The sequence below is a fragment of the Schistocerca nitens genome, chromosome 2, assembly GCF_023898315.1.
Source record: "Schistocerca nitens isolate TAMUIC-IGC-003100 chromosome 2, iqSchNite1.1, whole genome shotgun sequence".
Taxonomy (NCBI): Eukaryota; Metazoa; Arthropoda; class Insecta; order Orthoptera; family Acrididae; genus Schistocerca; species Schistocerca nitens.
In genome coordinates, this window is record NC_064615.1 from 458,940,008 (window position 1) to 458,956,813 (window position 16,806).

The window sequence follows — 16,806 nt, forward strand, 5'->3', positions numbered from 1 at the left end:
TCCCATTCCAGCCAGCACTATACAGCTATCATTTCACCACCACACCCACTCTTCTTCTTTTTATTCTTTGTATTTTTATTTTTATTTCTCTCCTTTCCGCTACTTACCCCCTCCCCCTCCGCACCTTCTCTCCTGCCCTTTGTCTAAACTGCAACAGTTCACTGTCCACCACCCCCTCCATACTACCCCTCCCCCTCCCCCTCCCCACCACAGCCTCCTCCTTACCCCCACCCAGTTGCAACTCCCATCATGCACTGGTGCTGCTGCTCACAGTGTAGTTTCGGCTCTCTGAGACTGCAGACGTGTGTGCAAGTTGCGCTTGCATGAGTGTGTGTGTGTGTGTGTGTGTGTGTGTGTCTGTCTGTCTACTGCTGACAAAGGCCTTAATGGCCGAAAGCTATGATTGTGTGAATCTTTTTATTGTGCCTACGGTGACTCAGCATCTCTGCTATATGATGAGTAGCAACTTTCCTTCTCTTATATTGTTACATTCCTGGATTTTCCATTGTTTGATTTGAGCCACTGAGCACATAGATGAACAGCGCGACCGCGGGGACTTATCCCTTGGACGCTTCCCATTTGACCCACATTCCCAACTGTGCACAATCTACATACGAAATGTTCCTGATAGATACTTTACCCATACACTCATTACTCTCACCCACTTAAGTTGACGATTCCTGTACGAGATTGGGAAAACCTGTGCGCACTCGAACAGACGAATGTCAATGGTTGGGTAGCCGTTTAACTATTTACGAAGATAGTAACTGTTCTCGAAAGAACAGATACCGTTGATGACCATGCAGCTTCTCTAGAGTAGATGATAATTAATTGAAGCCCTCAGCTGCCGACAGGTGTTATTGACATACCTCTATGGGGACACCTGAAAATGTGTGCCCCGACCGGTACTCGAACCCGGGGAGCGTTCAAGGGATAAGTCCCTACAGTTGCGCTATTCATTGGTGTCCTTGGTGGCTCAGATGGATAGAGCATCTGCCATGTAAGCAGGAATCCTGGGTTCGAGTCCTGATCAGGGCACACATTTTCGGCTGTCCCCATCAAGGTATGTCAACAACACCTGTCGGCAGCTGAGGGTTTCAATTAAATATCAGATATTAAAAGAACCCATTGTTGCTCAGGCAAGTCTATTTGCTTTTGTCTGTTTTGGAGAATACTTCACTACTGTGACTACCTGTCACATTGCTGTTTCCTACTGCTGTATAAAATGCATTTACACTTTATTCTCCAGACAGATACTGTTGACGTACATCATCATCTTTGTGATGCTAGGGTTTTTTCATTACCCCTATACGTAAAAGAAGTGATACAAGTCATGGATTCACCTGACCAAGGATAGACCTACCCTCCTCTGGATTAGCCTATCCTTTCTCTCTCCAATACCTACATAAAATTGGGTCCACCCAACTTAACAATTTGAAATTGTATGCACAGCTTCTAACTCTAACCCTTATGATTTCCAATGATGAAGTTTCTCTGTATGATATTGACTTTATCCAGCTATTTCCTAACTCCTTCTTTTATGAACTTGTCCAGTGCCATCACTCGTGTGTGTGTGTGTGTGTGTGTGTGTGTGTGTGTGTATGTACACGTGTGCACGTATAAAAATACAAAACCTTCTCTTTATAGCTCCCGCTTTACATTAAAAGATGTAATATATCATTAACTATCATAATTTTCTAACATTTATGCATATCTCTTATGCATGAGTGTACTCTCATCACACATCATTAGAAATAACAAGTCATTGGCACTATTTTATCAGACATAACATGAATGTCATGTACTGTAGCACAAGTAAAACAGTTTGTGTCAGTGCTGTTTTATTTTCACGTACATCTTAAAAGCATATCACCTTCTGCCTTAGGGTGTAGTACTAGCCCCCTTCCTCTACCCCTTGTTTGATTGATATTATTAATGGGTGTTTCATACAGAAATATAAATCCTTCTTGTGTGTGTCGTAATACAAAAAATTATTTGTGTATATTTCCGCACTGTTGGAAGTATGTATGCATATGAAGCATAATTTTCATATATACTGCTGTATTTTCTGAGTAATGATACTTCCCCTATAAAAGATATATAAAACTATCCATTTTGTAGGATAGGAAAGAAAAGGTAGAAAATTCCACATACAACCACATCAAAACTCATCTGATGATGATGATGATGTTTGGTTTGTGGTGCACTCAAATTCATGGTCATCAGTGCCCGTACACTTTCCCAATCTGAACACTGTCCCATCTCACCACTTTTCATGAATGATGAGGATAACACAAACACAAAATCTCCAACCTGGCTGTGAATCAAACCCAAAACCCCATGATCCAAAGGTAGCAATGCTAGCCACTAGACCACGAGCTATGGACAAACTCATCTTCTGTATACCAATTACCTATGTATACTTAGCTTCAGTATCTTATTATTGGTTAATTTCATTCAGTTTACCAAAAAATTGTGTGTCATTTCTATTTCCAGTAATGAATAAGCCCATGTAGAGGTTGTTTTAAACACCACTAATATACGTCTTCAAGCAGGTATGATATTTCTTCAGTATTCATCTCTAATAAAGTGAATACTAAATTAAAATGCTTAATACCTTGGCATTTGTGAAAGAGTTTTTCAATATTGAGCTTATGCTTTGTTGCTGAATGAGTGATTTCATTTAATACTACTCATATACTTTCTGCTAGTGCAGACAAATGAGCACATAATAACATTCTTTATAGTATGTAAAAAACAAAAAAATTGTGTTCTTCTCATATAAGCATTAATAGATGTTAAGATAAGGCTAAATGCACCTCAGTGAGCAATTTCAGTAATAAAATTTGTATGAATTCCTTTAATCTGTTCACAGAATAAACAAAATTGTTTTATATTCTAATGTGCGTTATGTGAGTAACACTTCATCTGCAGTGATTGTATGTGCACTCAATGGAAGTCATATAACCACCACCAGGCTTTGGGATGTAAATACAAGTATATTTTAAATCCTTATTTCCCATTGATCCATGAAACAATGTAATCATCACTCACATGTATGTAACATCCTATGCCAGACACATTACAGACTCATCTGTCAGTAAACATTATTCTCTCGATAAACAATAAATGACATGGCAGTTTATGTAATGAGTATTTAGAACTTAATAATCCATCTATATATTTGTTTATACTCATTTCTCTCATAGTTCTACTTCTTGACCTCCCGTGCATCTCAAACTGAAATCTTTATTTGTGAACTCATTATTGCCTAAACCTTCCTTTAAATCTTGATCTGCATTCTCACACTTGCTGCCACAGAGTTCAAATTCAGTATGCCTTCAGTTATCTTTACTAGTACTTTGACATGTGATGAAATCAAAATTCACTTCCTTATTTATGTATTCACTACAGCATAAATATTTCTCATACAGACATTTACAATAGTCATAATCTTTACTATACTTGCTATAACATGTATATTCTATTCCATTTTCTACAGTACTGTTCAAAGAATCAGGTGTAGCAATGACAAATTTAACTTGATTTTTTACTTTCTGTTCAACTAATGCCTGATTCCATTTCTCCAAACTAGTTAAATAATTTGGGTACTGCTTATTTCAAAAAATTCTGTACTAAGTTGTAATGCCATGTCGTATTATTGCCTATCCATGGGTTCCATTTGCAATGATATGACAGTCATTTTAAGTTACAAAAACAACAGCTGGATGGACAGCAAAAGAAGTTAGTGTAGGAAGCAATTGCGACTACAATGAATAGAAATGGTGCCATCTGGGACAGTTAGTGAAATATGTGGTTGGTAGGTAGATAAAGAAAAATCTTTGCTGGGTTCTAATAAATGGGGTAACACCACGACAAGAACCAAATGAATGTGAGCAGTAGACACTAGAAAACACGTAGAAGCAGCTACAATGCACATTGCTAAAGAAATTAAAACAATCTAGGAGCTGAATTTATAAATTTGAATAAGTTGTTAAGCAATAAATGCTTGGATAATGGCAGTCTTAATTTAAACAGATTAGGATCCAAAATTCTCAGTAAAATGTGTGCTAACACATGTAAAATTCAGAATAATGGGAAAAACTTATATGAAATGACTGGCATGAAAACCAATGTTTGGCAGCAGAAATGGCGAGACTGAAATGCTTTTCACAAAAAAGTATGCTTTAAACCATAAATGAGAAAGTATGGTCCTTCATAATGCACTGGAATACAAATGGTCTAATAATGGAATGATCTGATCTGACATGTCAAAACACGCACTGAAATTTTTATACGGGAAGAATATACTGATACAAGGATCCTGTAAAAATTTTAGCTGCTAAGATGCCCTGCAAATATTTAAAAAAAATATTGAATGTTCCCAAATTCATAGCTCACCAGGTGACTGGAGAATTGTACACCCCTACCAGAGCTGTAGTGGAATGCACATGAGCAACATGGCAGGTGCATATCTTTGGTTGATGGCACATCATTAAATAGATAACATGACTTGGCACAATCATAATTTCTAAAGTAAATTTCAGTTTTCATTGTCAATTTCTTTCAAACAATTGTCTCCAGTTACTATTCAGTCAGATTTGCAATTAATTTATTATCCATAATAATTAGCAGTTACTTTTGCTGTAGTAGAACTTTTAAAAATGGAGATAAAACTGAATTAACATTCATTATGTTTAACACTTGATGATAAGCAGTGTTTAAACTCAATTTTGCTTCGTAAAATGTTACCATGAATTGTGTGAATGGAAGAAATGCTTCCTCAAAGCAACAAATACGAGTCAAAATGAAACTCACAAGGCTACGAAAGAATAACTATCAGAAAGATTTACAGTGCAGGGTGGCCACAAAGTCCTATTACCTTCCATTAATAATGAACATAGACACTTATACTTGAATAAATAACATGAATAACAGTTATTGAGAGGAGTTTTCTTGAGATGTGAAACATGTAGAGCTGCATGTGAGAGAGGCTCAAATATAAGGTGTTTAAATCAGTTGTTCACAAATGTGGCAATGTCAGATGTTGAAGTGCTGAGTATCCTTTGGACCCCACCAATAAGATAAATATGTCACAGATTTTTAGTAAGTCTCAACAAAGGATGAAGAATATTATATTATTAAAAATATTATATCAAATATAAAAATATATTATATTAAAAATATTATATTATTAAAAAATAAAAAACTCTGCTGGGTGGGATGGGTACACACTAAAGTGATTAAAGTGGTGTATCACATAATAGCACCTCCAATAACTAAAATAATCAACCAGTCTTCAAAACAGAGATGCTTTCCAGATGTTTTGAAGCATGCAGAAGTCTGTTCAAGAAATGGTTGAGAGAAGATGTTGGAAATTATTGCCAAATTTTGTTCTCTCGATCCTGTTGAAAGAGATAGAGAAAGTAGCCACAGATCAGATCCAAAATTTTATTGTGAAAATGATATTATTGTAACTAACCAATCTAGGTTTCAGCAAGAAACAAACACCCTGGATGCAGTGAATAGCTTAACTGAAAAGACACACATTGAATCAGAGGAGCAAAGTTGCAGGTATCTTCTGTGAGCTTAGAAAAGCCTTTAACTCCATAAACCATACCTTGCTTATCTACAAATTACATAACATTATTATTCCAAACTGAGTCCAGTATCACAAGGTGTGCCTCAAGGCTTCATTTTAGGGCCAGTCTGCTGCTACTCTATGTAAAGAACTTACCCAAAACTAGGAATCCCAATTGGTGCTGTTTGCTGACAATACTTCTGTTTTAGTTGAAAATGATGAAACAGGAGAAAATTTGGAGCTTTATCATGAGCACACTGGATTACCCTATAAAGCTGGTTTCAGTCAAACACATTGAAATTGAACATTGCAAAACCCATATGGTAAATTACAAAACCAAATATTTAAAATGGGTGGAACTTAAAAAACATGACAAATACTAGCAAATTCCACTGACTTGAGTCCATGAAAAATAGCATATCATAGTTACTTTGAATCTGTAATTAGGTCTGTCAGAATTTTCTGGGGAAGTTCAAATAGTGTATCTTGAATACTGAAACTGCAGAAGAAAGTTATCAGATATGTGTATTTTACAGAGCAAAAAGAATCTTGGTGATAAATAAGAATTTTTGCTGCCAACATCCCATGTTTAAATATTTTTATTTCCTCAATGACCTATTTCAACAGAGTATAACTCTCATGTTTGGGTCTACTGGAAATAATATTATTTATTATCCATAAATAGCTGCAACAGATCCATAGACACCTCACCTCTACTCCGGGGCACACTGTTGGTGCTATGGACTTCTTTTTTACTCTGTTTTGTGGATCTAATAAACCAATGTGGCACCTTTGTTTTATAAACGGAGTGTGAAATTACACACATGGACCATTCAGTATTTGTAAATGACAATATATAATAAAGTTATGGGCAAATATATATTTAATATGAAGCCAGAGATTCTAAACATAATGCTCTCAGATTCTGTGGAAGAAATGCTATTGTTTGGTAGAAGAATTCATAGAGGATGAAATGATAATTTGAGCAAGAGATAATTTAGGGTTAAATTTTTTGATTGTATATATGTATAATAAAATTGTTTTATTATTGGGATGCTGTTAATATTAGCTTTTCTATCTTTATGGTGAAACATTACCACAATTTTGACATATCTCCTATACCTGAATCAAACTGTTTTGATTAAGGGTGTTATGAGACTAATAAAACACAATTAAAAAATCCATAATGCATCAAAAAATCTTTATGGGGCTTTTATCTAGAAGTGTTATGAAATGGCTGAAGATGATGATCAAATCATCATTGTAATTACTACTTTCAGTAGTTGTTTAAACAATGTTTTGTATGAGAACTTGGTGTGATCATCCAACCAGAATGAATTTTTTGAAGTTATATCAGTTTTTCCTGTGCTTCAGTAAGTACTGTTCTAGCTGTTTCTCTATTGGTGTTTACTATGTTGGCTGTTTCGTTTGCTTCATTTTTTTTACTTTCTGTTTTGTGTTTTTGTCATTCACTATGTTAGAAAAACTTCTGAATGATCATTTGTTTCTTTACAAGCACATTTGTATTCACCATATCTTTAGACATTGTGCCGCTCACTACAATTTACTTATTTTTCTTATTTTACATTTCAGATCTCAAGTTTTTGTGGAGTTGATTCAGAAAAGCTCTTTAACGCAGTTCTCTACACACCTTTAGTACTGTCTGCTCCTTTGGTATTTATTTTCTGTTCGTGTGGAATGCTTTCTTTGTTATTTACTTGGAAGAAAGTAACTTTCCTCATATTGAGTGGTATCCTCAGCTTCTGTGTAATGGTAAGTTCACAGTCACCTGAAAGCTGAAACTACTCTATTTTATTATTAAAAATTATGATTTTATGCATTTGAAACTTTTTCATTTGAAAATGGAAAGAAAGATGTGGGAATGATTGGTTTCAAAAGTAATATTTCAGAGCATAGTCTCAGGTCATCTGTAGTAATTATATGGATTACTGTGAGGAATAATTTCATATTTAAATTAAATAAATTCAAGTTTGTAGCAGACAAAAAGAATTTCTTAGACTCTCACACAGAAGTGTGATAAATCTGCAATGTTCCACTTAAGTATCAACTAAACTTTACTTCCTGGTAAAAGACATTTGTGTTTGTGTTTTTTCTAACATTCATGACTCATTACTTTGTGGATAGTTTTAAACTTCGCCTAATTTTAACATTTTTTCTGCTAAAGTAAAATGTAAAGGAAAAATTGCTCCAGGTCCAAAATGAATTAACAGAAAAGGTTACATTCTACACAACAATGCAATAAAACTTCACAGTAAATTAAGTCTTCAAAATAATTCATGCAACCCAACTGAAGTGGTGTTTACAAGTTTTGCATTGCCCATACTACTTGTTAACACTCACCATAGGGAAAACTTCAGTCACAAATAAATGGCAAAACAGCAATAATAATTTGTTTAAATCAATGCATTGCAGTTGAATCCTGGGCTACCTGCTTATTTACATAAACCTACTGAAAGCAATATTCACTTTATCGTTAGGAGTAGTTTAGAAGTCCTGACAGATTCTACCCACTCCCCTATTTTTGCTTTACATGACATTTGGTATTTATGTTTGAAAAAAGAGACAGCATTGGTCATATAAAATCGATTTTCTGTCACTGAGTGACCATCTTCAGTGCTATATTGTATAACTTAAATTGGGATGCACTGTTGTCACTATGCTTACGGCGATCACATAGACATAGATGTCTATGTGATCGCCGTAAGCATAGTGACAACAGTGCATCCCAATTTAAGTTATACAATGGGATGCACTGTTGTCACTATGCTTACGGCGATGTCTATGTGATCGCCGTAAGCATAGTGACAACAGTGCATCCCAATTTAAGTTATACAATATAGCACTGAAGATGGTCACTCAGTGACAGAAAATCGATTTTATACGACCAATGCTGTCTCTTTTTTCAAGTATACCTGTTATCTGGTCGTTGTGCACAAGACAACATGGAGTCGCCAATCAATTTGGTATTTAGTCCACTACAGAGCCTTCCTTTCTATGCAGTTTGTATCAAAATCAATAAATAATATGACATGTACATGGAAGATGTACATTATAAAAATAAATATCAAAAAATTGTCTTTACAGTTCACAGTTTAACTTCACACATATGTAGGCTGAATTTCTGTTTACATTTATAATAAATTGGGCATTGTAATGAGTGTATAAGAAAAGCTACTACCTAAGGGGCAATGGTATGATAAATCTGTATTGTCTATGTGCATAAAGTTTTCAAAATATAAATTTAGCACAGCAAAAGAAAAATGAACTCCTGATTTCTTCAGTTGACAGATTAAGTCTTTCATTGTTATTATTTTGTCTTTCATTGCTATAGCTGAAGGCTGATTTGATCCCACTCTCTGAACTAGTCAATCTTGTACTAGTGTCTTCATTTCTGCTTAAACACTGCAACTTACATCCACTTGAATGTTCATACTACAGCAAGGTCCTGGTCTTCCTCTACAATTTTTACCACCTACACTTCCCTCCATTATCAAATTAACATTCCTAGATGCCTCATGGTGTGTTACATCACTCTTCCCTCGTTTTAGTCTTTCTTTCTAATTTTGTGCAGTAAGTCTTTGTTAATTACTTGATGTACATATAAACTTTAGAATTTTCTATAACACCATATTTCAGAACCATTTGTTCTTGTTTTGTCTGTTTTTATCATCTGTTTATTCATGTCAACCCCCATGTGACTGTGGAAATGGTAGTTGATAAAGTTCAAGTTAGTACTGGTAGAGTTCACATTATCTGTAACAAACTGAAGTACCACAAAACTTGTTCAAGATGGGTCCCAAAGGAGTTGACACAGCTACACAAGCAAACAAGGTTAAGAGTGTGCACAGATCTAAAGGAATGTTATGACACAGAAGGCAAGCATTTCCTCAACAAAATTTTACTTGTGATGAAACTTGGGTTCACTATTATGAGCCAGGATCAAAAAGACAAAGCATGGAGTGGAAGCAAACCAACTCATCTGTCAAGAAAAATTCAAAACCCAAGCACCAGCCAGAAAAGTCATGTCGATGGTGTTTTGGGATGCTGAAGATCCAGTTTTTTGTGATTATCTCAAAGAGCAGCATACAGTGAACAGCCAATACTACTCAGATTTGCTTTTAAACAAGGTGAAGCCAGCTGTGAGAGATATATGTTGTGGATCTTAGAGGACAGGTGTGATTCTCCAACAAGACAATGGACATCCTCTTACTGCTCAACTATCCTGCAAAACCATTGACAAAATGGGCTGGGAAGTATTGGCTCATCCTCCTTTCAGTCCTGATGTAACACCTAGTGTTTCCATTTGTTTGGTGTACTGAAACAGGCATTATGTGGGAAGAGGTTCCTGGACAATGAGGATGTGAAAAAGTTTGTGGGAAATTGGTTCAAAGATCAAGGGAAAAAGTTCTTTGCAGCCGGAATAAAAAAAGCTTGTATCCCGTTGGAACAAGTGCATTAATGTTCATGGGGATTATGTTGAAAAGTAGAAAAAGTATCTCTTTAATCATTGAATGTTCCTCATAGGAGCAGGAAAGACCAATGGGGCTGAGTCACTCCACAGCAAGATAAAAGGAGTTCTGAGGGGACAGAGCATATAAGAGATATAGAAAAGAAGAAAAGGTGGAATGGGGAGAGGAAGCAGGAGGGAAAGAGAAGAAGTGAAGGTGGAGAGCAAGAGAGGAAGAGGAGAGAGAATGGGAGAGGGCTGGAAAGGAGAAAGAGTGGGAATGAGACAGAAACAGAGAGATGGACAATCCAGACATTGGAGGCTGAGGGGGGCGGGGGGGGGGGGGGGGAGAATGGTGAGAGAAACCAGTACAGGATCTGGACAGGGATGGTGTAGTGTGGACAATGACAGAATAGGAAAGGGAAAAGATAAGGTGAGGAAATACTTGGGCTGGACTATGGTCGAAGGTGCTGGGTGGGTGTATGAGACAAGTCTTGCACCTGTGTTGACCACAAGGCAATAACCTATCGGGTGCAGGATTGGGAGTAGGGTTGGAATAGGGATGTATAAGGATATTCTGTAGGATGCGTGGGCAGCGCACCACTACTTTGGGTGATGTGGGTGGGATATGCCTCACTGTAGGGTGCAATGATATGTAGTCAAAACAATGATGAAGGATGTGATACCAGGGTGATACTGAGTGATCAGAGGATTGGTGATCAGTGGCTACTTAACATGTGTACTAGTGTCAGAGAAGGAGATGGCCTGGAAGAACTGTTTATGGATGAGCAGAATACAATATTGTCTGTCAGTAAAATCTCTGGAAAGTTTACCAGTATATTTCAACATTTCCCGCTTTTCTCTGCAGATGAAGCATCCATGGGCGTTGATTGGATAGGAAGGATTCCTTCAGAGTGGCAAGGATGGTACCAAGTGAGTACCCATGGCAGTACCACAGATCTGTTTATAAATTTGGCCTTCAAATTGTGAAATAATAAAATATCAGGACATGTTTGGCAGGAAGAGTAAGAAAGAGGTAGATCTGGTGTCAGGATGACACTGAGATAGCTAGTGTTCCATGGCCTCAATGCTGTTGGCATGGGGGTTTTTGTATACAAACATGACACATTCACAGTGACCAATAAGGAATCTGGTGGTAATAGGACAGGTACTGTGGAAAGGTGGTGAAGGAAGTGAGCAGTGTCTTGGATGTAGGATGTGAGGTTACAGACAGTAGTTCAGAGATGTTGCTCAACAAAGGCAGAGGATTGTTCAGAGAGAGCAGCCACAATGGGACAACCAGTCGGGAGATCTGTGGTGTTGAGTGTGGAGAGTAGGTAAAAGATGGAAGTGCAAGTGGTTGCTGGGGTGAAGAGGAAGATGGGTTCAGGTGACTGGTTTTCAGGTTATGGATATCTGTGTGTTGCATAGGAGTGATGCAGGACTCACTAGGCAGCAGTTTAGGAAAGGAAGGTCAGACGAGTTTAGAAATGATAAATTCTTGAAAGATTTCCAGGGGATGACAGGATGGATAGGAAGAAGGACCATGGTTGGAGGGAGATTGGAACTGTCTTCCATACCGTTCTGTGTGGTGTTTTTATTGGCTGTTGTTAGTGGGGTGCATGGTGAATAAGGAATGCAGAGAATGAGGAATGGAAAAGGAGGTCCTTTACAAGTCCAGCATGGTTGAACTTAGGTTTCATATTAAAAGTGAGACCTTTAGAAAATACTGAAGCTTCTTCAGGGGTCAAAGGTTTCCCAGAAAGATTGACAACAGTGTTACAGGATGGATGTTCAGGAGCAGTGTGTTTCATGGAAGATGAGGAAGTTTATGGGGCTGTGGAAGGTGAAGTAAGTTAGCAAGGCATGGTAGGGTAGCTAAGAGGGGTAGATGGGTGGGTTGGATAAGAGTAATAGGTGCTTTATTGGCTGAGGTAATCCTATGCAGGCATAAGACAGAAATAGTTTGGATTGCTCCCTCAGATGGTGCTGGGAATCCTGTTCCAGCAATTGAAGGCAAGAGTTTCTACTGAAGTGATAGCAGTCAAGACATTGTGGCCACAGAGCAAAAAGGAGCAGAGGCTGTCAGATATGGTTTGAGTTTGGACTGTTTGACTATGAAGGCCTGGATTGGTGAGGGTGAGGAACTGATGGAACTGGAAAAGGTGACGGTCCCTGCAGTAGGATGAGTGACAACTTGAGTAAGTCCATTAGCTGGGATACCATGTGCTGAGTATTTCAGAAATAGGATGTGTAATTGGAGTTTTGCTTTCCATTTATGACATTTTCATGGTCTGGATTAATGTCAAGGACAACCTTTGCTGTTTTCTCCATAAACACCTACTTCTTAATCGCCTTCACCGTGTCCTTCTCAACTCAATGAGCCACCATCCTAGAAGTCAATCTCCACCTCTGAGATGGCTCCATAAAATCATGTGTTTGTGTCAGATGCACCAACTACCAGCACTACCTCCTCTTTGGCAGCTGTCACCCATTGCATGTCAAAAAATTCTCCTCCTTATGGCATCACCATCCATGAATGCTGCATCAGTAGTGGAAAACAGGAGTTATCAAAATGTACCGATAACCTTACCAGAGCCTTTATTGACACACTGTATTCTATCCCTCTTATCTGTAAACAGATACACTAGTAAGCCTGCTAACCAGCCACTGACCAAAACACCTCTCATCACCCAGTATCATGCTGGCCTAAAGGCTTAACCACAGCAGTCACCAGGTGTTTGACTACATCTCGCTGTGCCATGAGATGAGGGATGTTACGCACAAAATTCTACCCACATCACCCAAAGCAGTTTTCTACAACCTACAGAATATCTATAAATGTGTTGTCTGAAAGAACAGACACCATTTTTGATCCAGCAGCCATCGTCGCCTGTTTGGGTGGAGTTTACTTTTTTAGCCATTATGAATTAAGACACAAAGTAATTACAGAACTTGGCTGTGAGTGGGCATTGCTTTAAACTAATGGGGAAAGTTGAAAATTTGTGCTGGACTGGGATTCGAAGCTGGGTCTCCTGCTTACTAAGCAGATGCTCTGATCTTTAAGCTGTCCAGACACAGTGATCATTGCAACTGTATGGACTACCCTAGCACACGAGAGCTAAATTCTTAACTTATTCATACACTACTAATGTAGTGCCCCTTGCCCATTATCCTCATTACTCACATAATTTTGCCAGTCCCATAGGAGTTGGAGCCTGATGTACATTTGTACTGAAGAGATCATTGGCTGCTTCACCTTAATTGTATATACACAGAGCCAATGATCTCTTCAGAGTAGCGCAGGTGCCCACCAGGCTCAAACTCTTAAGGGATTCAGTGAAATTCCATGAGTAATGAGGATAATGGGAAAGGTCACTACATAAGTAGTGTGTGGGTACCTTAAAAATTTGGGTCTGATGGGAAGGTGCAGTTGCAATGCCCACTGTGTCTGGACAACTTAATGATCAGAGCATCTGCCTAGCAAGCAGGAGACCCAGTATCAAATCTGATATGGCACAAATATTCAACTTTCCCCATAGATTTCAATCAGTGCCCACTTGCTACCAATGTCTGTAATTCCTTTGTGCCTACGGAATTCTGCATCCAAAGAGCCATTTCCTTTTGGATGACTCATGTGGAATGCCAGTCCCATACACCTACCCAGTACCTTCTGCCACAGTCCAGTCACATGCATTTCCTACCCTAGAAAAGACAGAGCCATATGCGAAAGAAGCAATGTTATATATAAGCTATTCTGCAATTACTGTGCAGCACTTTATGTGGAGATGAAAGGTAATTAAATGTCTATTTACATGAATGTCCATCAAAAAACTGTGGCCAAAAAAATCTTGATCACCAAGTTCCAAAGATGCTGCGCAGCATAACACAAATGACTTTAACGGCTGCATCACTACATGTGCCATTTGGGTATTTTCTATCAATACAGGCTTCTCTGAACTATTCAGGTGGGAATTGATCCTCCAGTATAGCTTGCTTCCTCACAATTCCCCTGGCCTAAACTGCAGGTAACTTGTTTCCTACTGTGTCACATTACCTCTTCCCTTTTCTCTTCTGTTGTCATCTATATCACTCCTTCCCTGACCAGATACTGTACTGCCTTCTCCCACCACCCACCCCCCTCCTCCCCCCTTCCCCACCCTCCCCTGATGTGGGGCATTCTCTCTCTCTCTCTCTCTCTCTCTCTCTCTCTCCCTCTCCCTCCATCCCTCACCCCCCCCCCTACTTTTCACCCCTCTCCCCTTCTCTCCTCACCACCATGCATTTATCTTGGACTCCACATTCCTCTCTTTGTCCACAGTCCCTCTCCTCTCTCTTCCTATTCTGTATCTCTTTTATGTTCTACCCCCTCAGAACTCCTTTCATCTTGATGTGCAGCAACTCAATCATCTGACTTCCCATTCCTGCCTCACACTACCGCACTATACCCTCCTTGCCTAATGCACCCTCCCCCACCCCCCTCCCCAAATCCATCAGCCCAGAAACTGCACTCAATAATCTATAATTTATCATCAGTATTGCCAAGACTGTTGTAGTGTGCAAGCCGGCCGCGGTGGTCTCGCGGTTCTAGGCGCTCAGTCCGAAACCACGCGACTGCTACGGTCCGAGGTTTGAATCCTGCCTTGGGCATGGATGTGTGTGATGTCCTTAGGTTAGTTATGTTTAACTAGTTCTAAGTTCTAGGGGACTGATGACCTCAGAAGTTAAGTCCCATAGTGCTCAGAGCCATTTTTTGTAGTGTGCATTTGGATGTGAATGTGATTGTGTGTGTGAATGTGTATACTTTCTAAGAGAAAAAGAGCCAGAGCTTGAAAGCTAATGGACACTGTTTTCAGTTACATTTGTCTATGTGCCACACATTAGTCTGCTATAGGTGAGGGGTTACCTTTCCCTTATTTTATGTGTTGCCCTGTCCAAGGATTTCTATTACTGCTGGACTTCAAACTTCATGTGGGTGCATGTTTTATTATTAATAACTTTTTGATTAATTAATTTTTGGAAAATATAAATTCTTATTGGAAAGTGTGAAACTGTTGCTATCCAAAGAGCTAGGTTTATTTATTTATAGTTCAGCTAATTCAATCTATACAAGATGTAGCCTCTTCTAAGTTATTATATATGTAATAGAGGGAAGCATTCCATGTGGGAAAAATATATCTAAAAACAAAGATGCTGTAACTTACCAAATGAAAGCGTTGGTATCTTGATAGAGACAATAACAAACACAAACACACACACAAATTTCAAGCTTTCGCAACCCACGGTTGCTTCATCAGGAAAGAGGGAAGGAGAGAGAAAGATGAAAGGATGTGGGTTTTAAGGGAGAGGGTAAGGAGTCATTCCAGTCCCGGGAGTGGAAAGTCTTACCTTTTCCCCCTAAAGTAAGTCATTGCATAAGGAAACATATGTACAATTCTCAAAATCTGTGAACACAAATGAGTGTCTCCCAGCCTGACTTCTGGGCATTGTTGGTCTAAGCTGGCATATGTGCTCTCATAATCTAGCTGCAAAGTCTGATACATTGACTGTCTCATCTGAAATGCTGTGTAGGAATTCTCCTGGCAGATGTAACATTGCCAGAATTATTTATTATCTGAAGGTGAATAGAACAACCAAATATTGCACAATATGTCATCACTCACTGTGTTGCTTGCCAATGTGCGCAAATGACAAAAGTTGTGACGGAGTTCAATCGCCAAGCTCCTCAGTCCTTAAAAGCTTCTCTTGTCACTTCACTTCTTATTGTGATAGGCACATCACTAGCTCATTCTTAATTGATGTGATGGGTGGTGCAGTAAGGATATTTTGTACCTCAGCAGCAAAATGTTCTGTTACTGCTGTGACTACATAGCTATACTTTGTTTCATCTGCTGATATCTGCACGAGAACAAACTGGCTTTCAAACTGCACAAACCACAACACCAGGTTACATTGTCAGAATTGTAACCCTATTAATTATGGTGCTTACAGCTGGCTCTGTGGTAAGTGGCAGATTGTCCACTTTTATGTGAGAAAGAGTGCAGCATGGCTGATGTGGAAGTAATGAACGATCATGTTATGATGTGGTGCAGCACACTGAAGCCAATGCTGTTGTGTTATCATTGGGGTCATCAAATATGTGGTATCTGAAAGAACTGAACATTTATTTCCACATTAAACATGTCTATACAAGATAGCTTACAAGTGTGGAAGGTTTGACATATACCATAAAGAGCAGTGTGGAATGGTCTGTATCTATAACACCAAAGAGTAAGTATAATGCCAAATACTAGTCACATGGAATGTTTATACAGCACTGTACACTCTCATTTGTGGGGACAGAATGAGAGGCTACAAGACTTACAACATCATTGACAAATCTTAAAGTATGTATTCCCATCAACACAGTCAAAAACTTTTTCTCAAGATACAAGTACTATAAATGGGGATTTATCTTCCTTCAAACTTCTTCTAAGTAAGACAAGCTACAGTGTTAGTATGTTTTAGAAGCTCCTACATGTCTCTGGGTCTCCAACTGATATTCCACTATGTGAGCTCGTACCAGTCATTCCATCCTTCTCTAGATAATTTTTTTAGTATTTTGCTATCAGGATTTAGTAAAATAATTATTCAGTAATACCCATACCTGTCCATACCTGTATTATTCAGTATTCATTCCGATTAACATTGTGAATCATTTACTTTGTCTCATTATACTTTCTTTCTCTTCCTGTCATTATCTGTAGAACTTGTAAGC

General features: G+C 38.4%; 1 protein-coding gene across 1 annotated transcript in view; it reads left to right on the top strand.

The window, feature by feature from the left end:
• The window catches only part of LOC126236346 (ATP-binding cassette sub-family C member 12-like), a 535,156-nt gene that overhangs the window by 118,894 nt on the left and 399,456 nt on the right, over nt 1-16,806 (top strand). Inside the window, exon 8 of the mRNA XM_049945576.1 lies at nt 7,175-7,354. Within this exon, the coding sequence (XP_049801533.1) occupies nt 7,175-7,354 (180 nt within the window). The remainder of the gene's footprint in view (nt 1-7,174; nt 7,355-16,806) is intronic.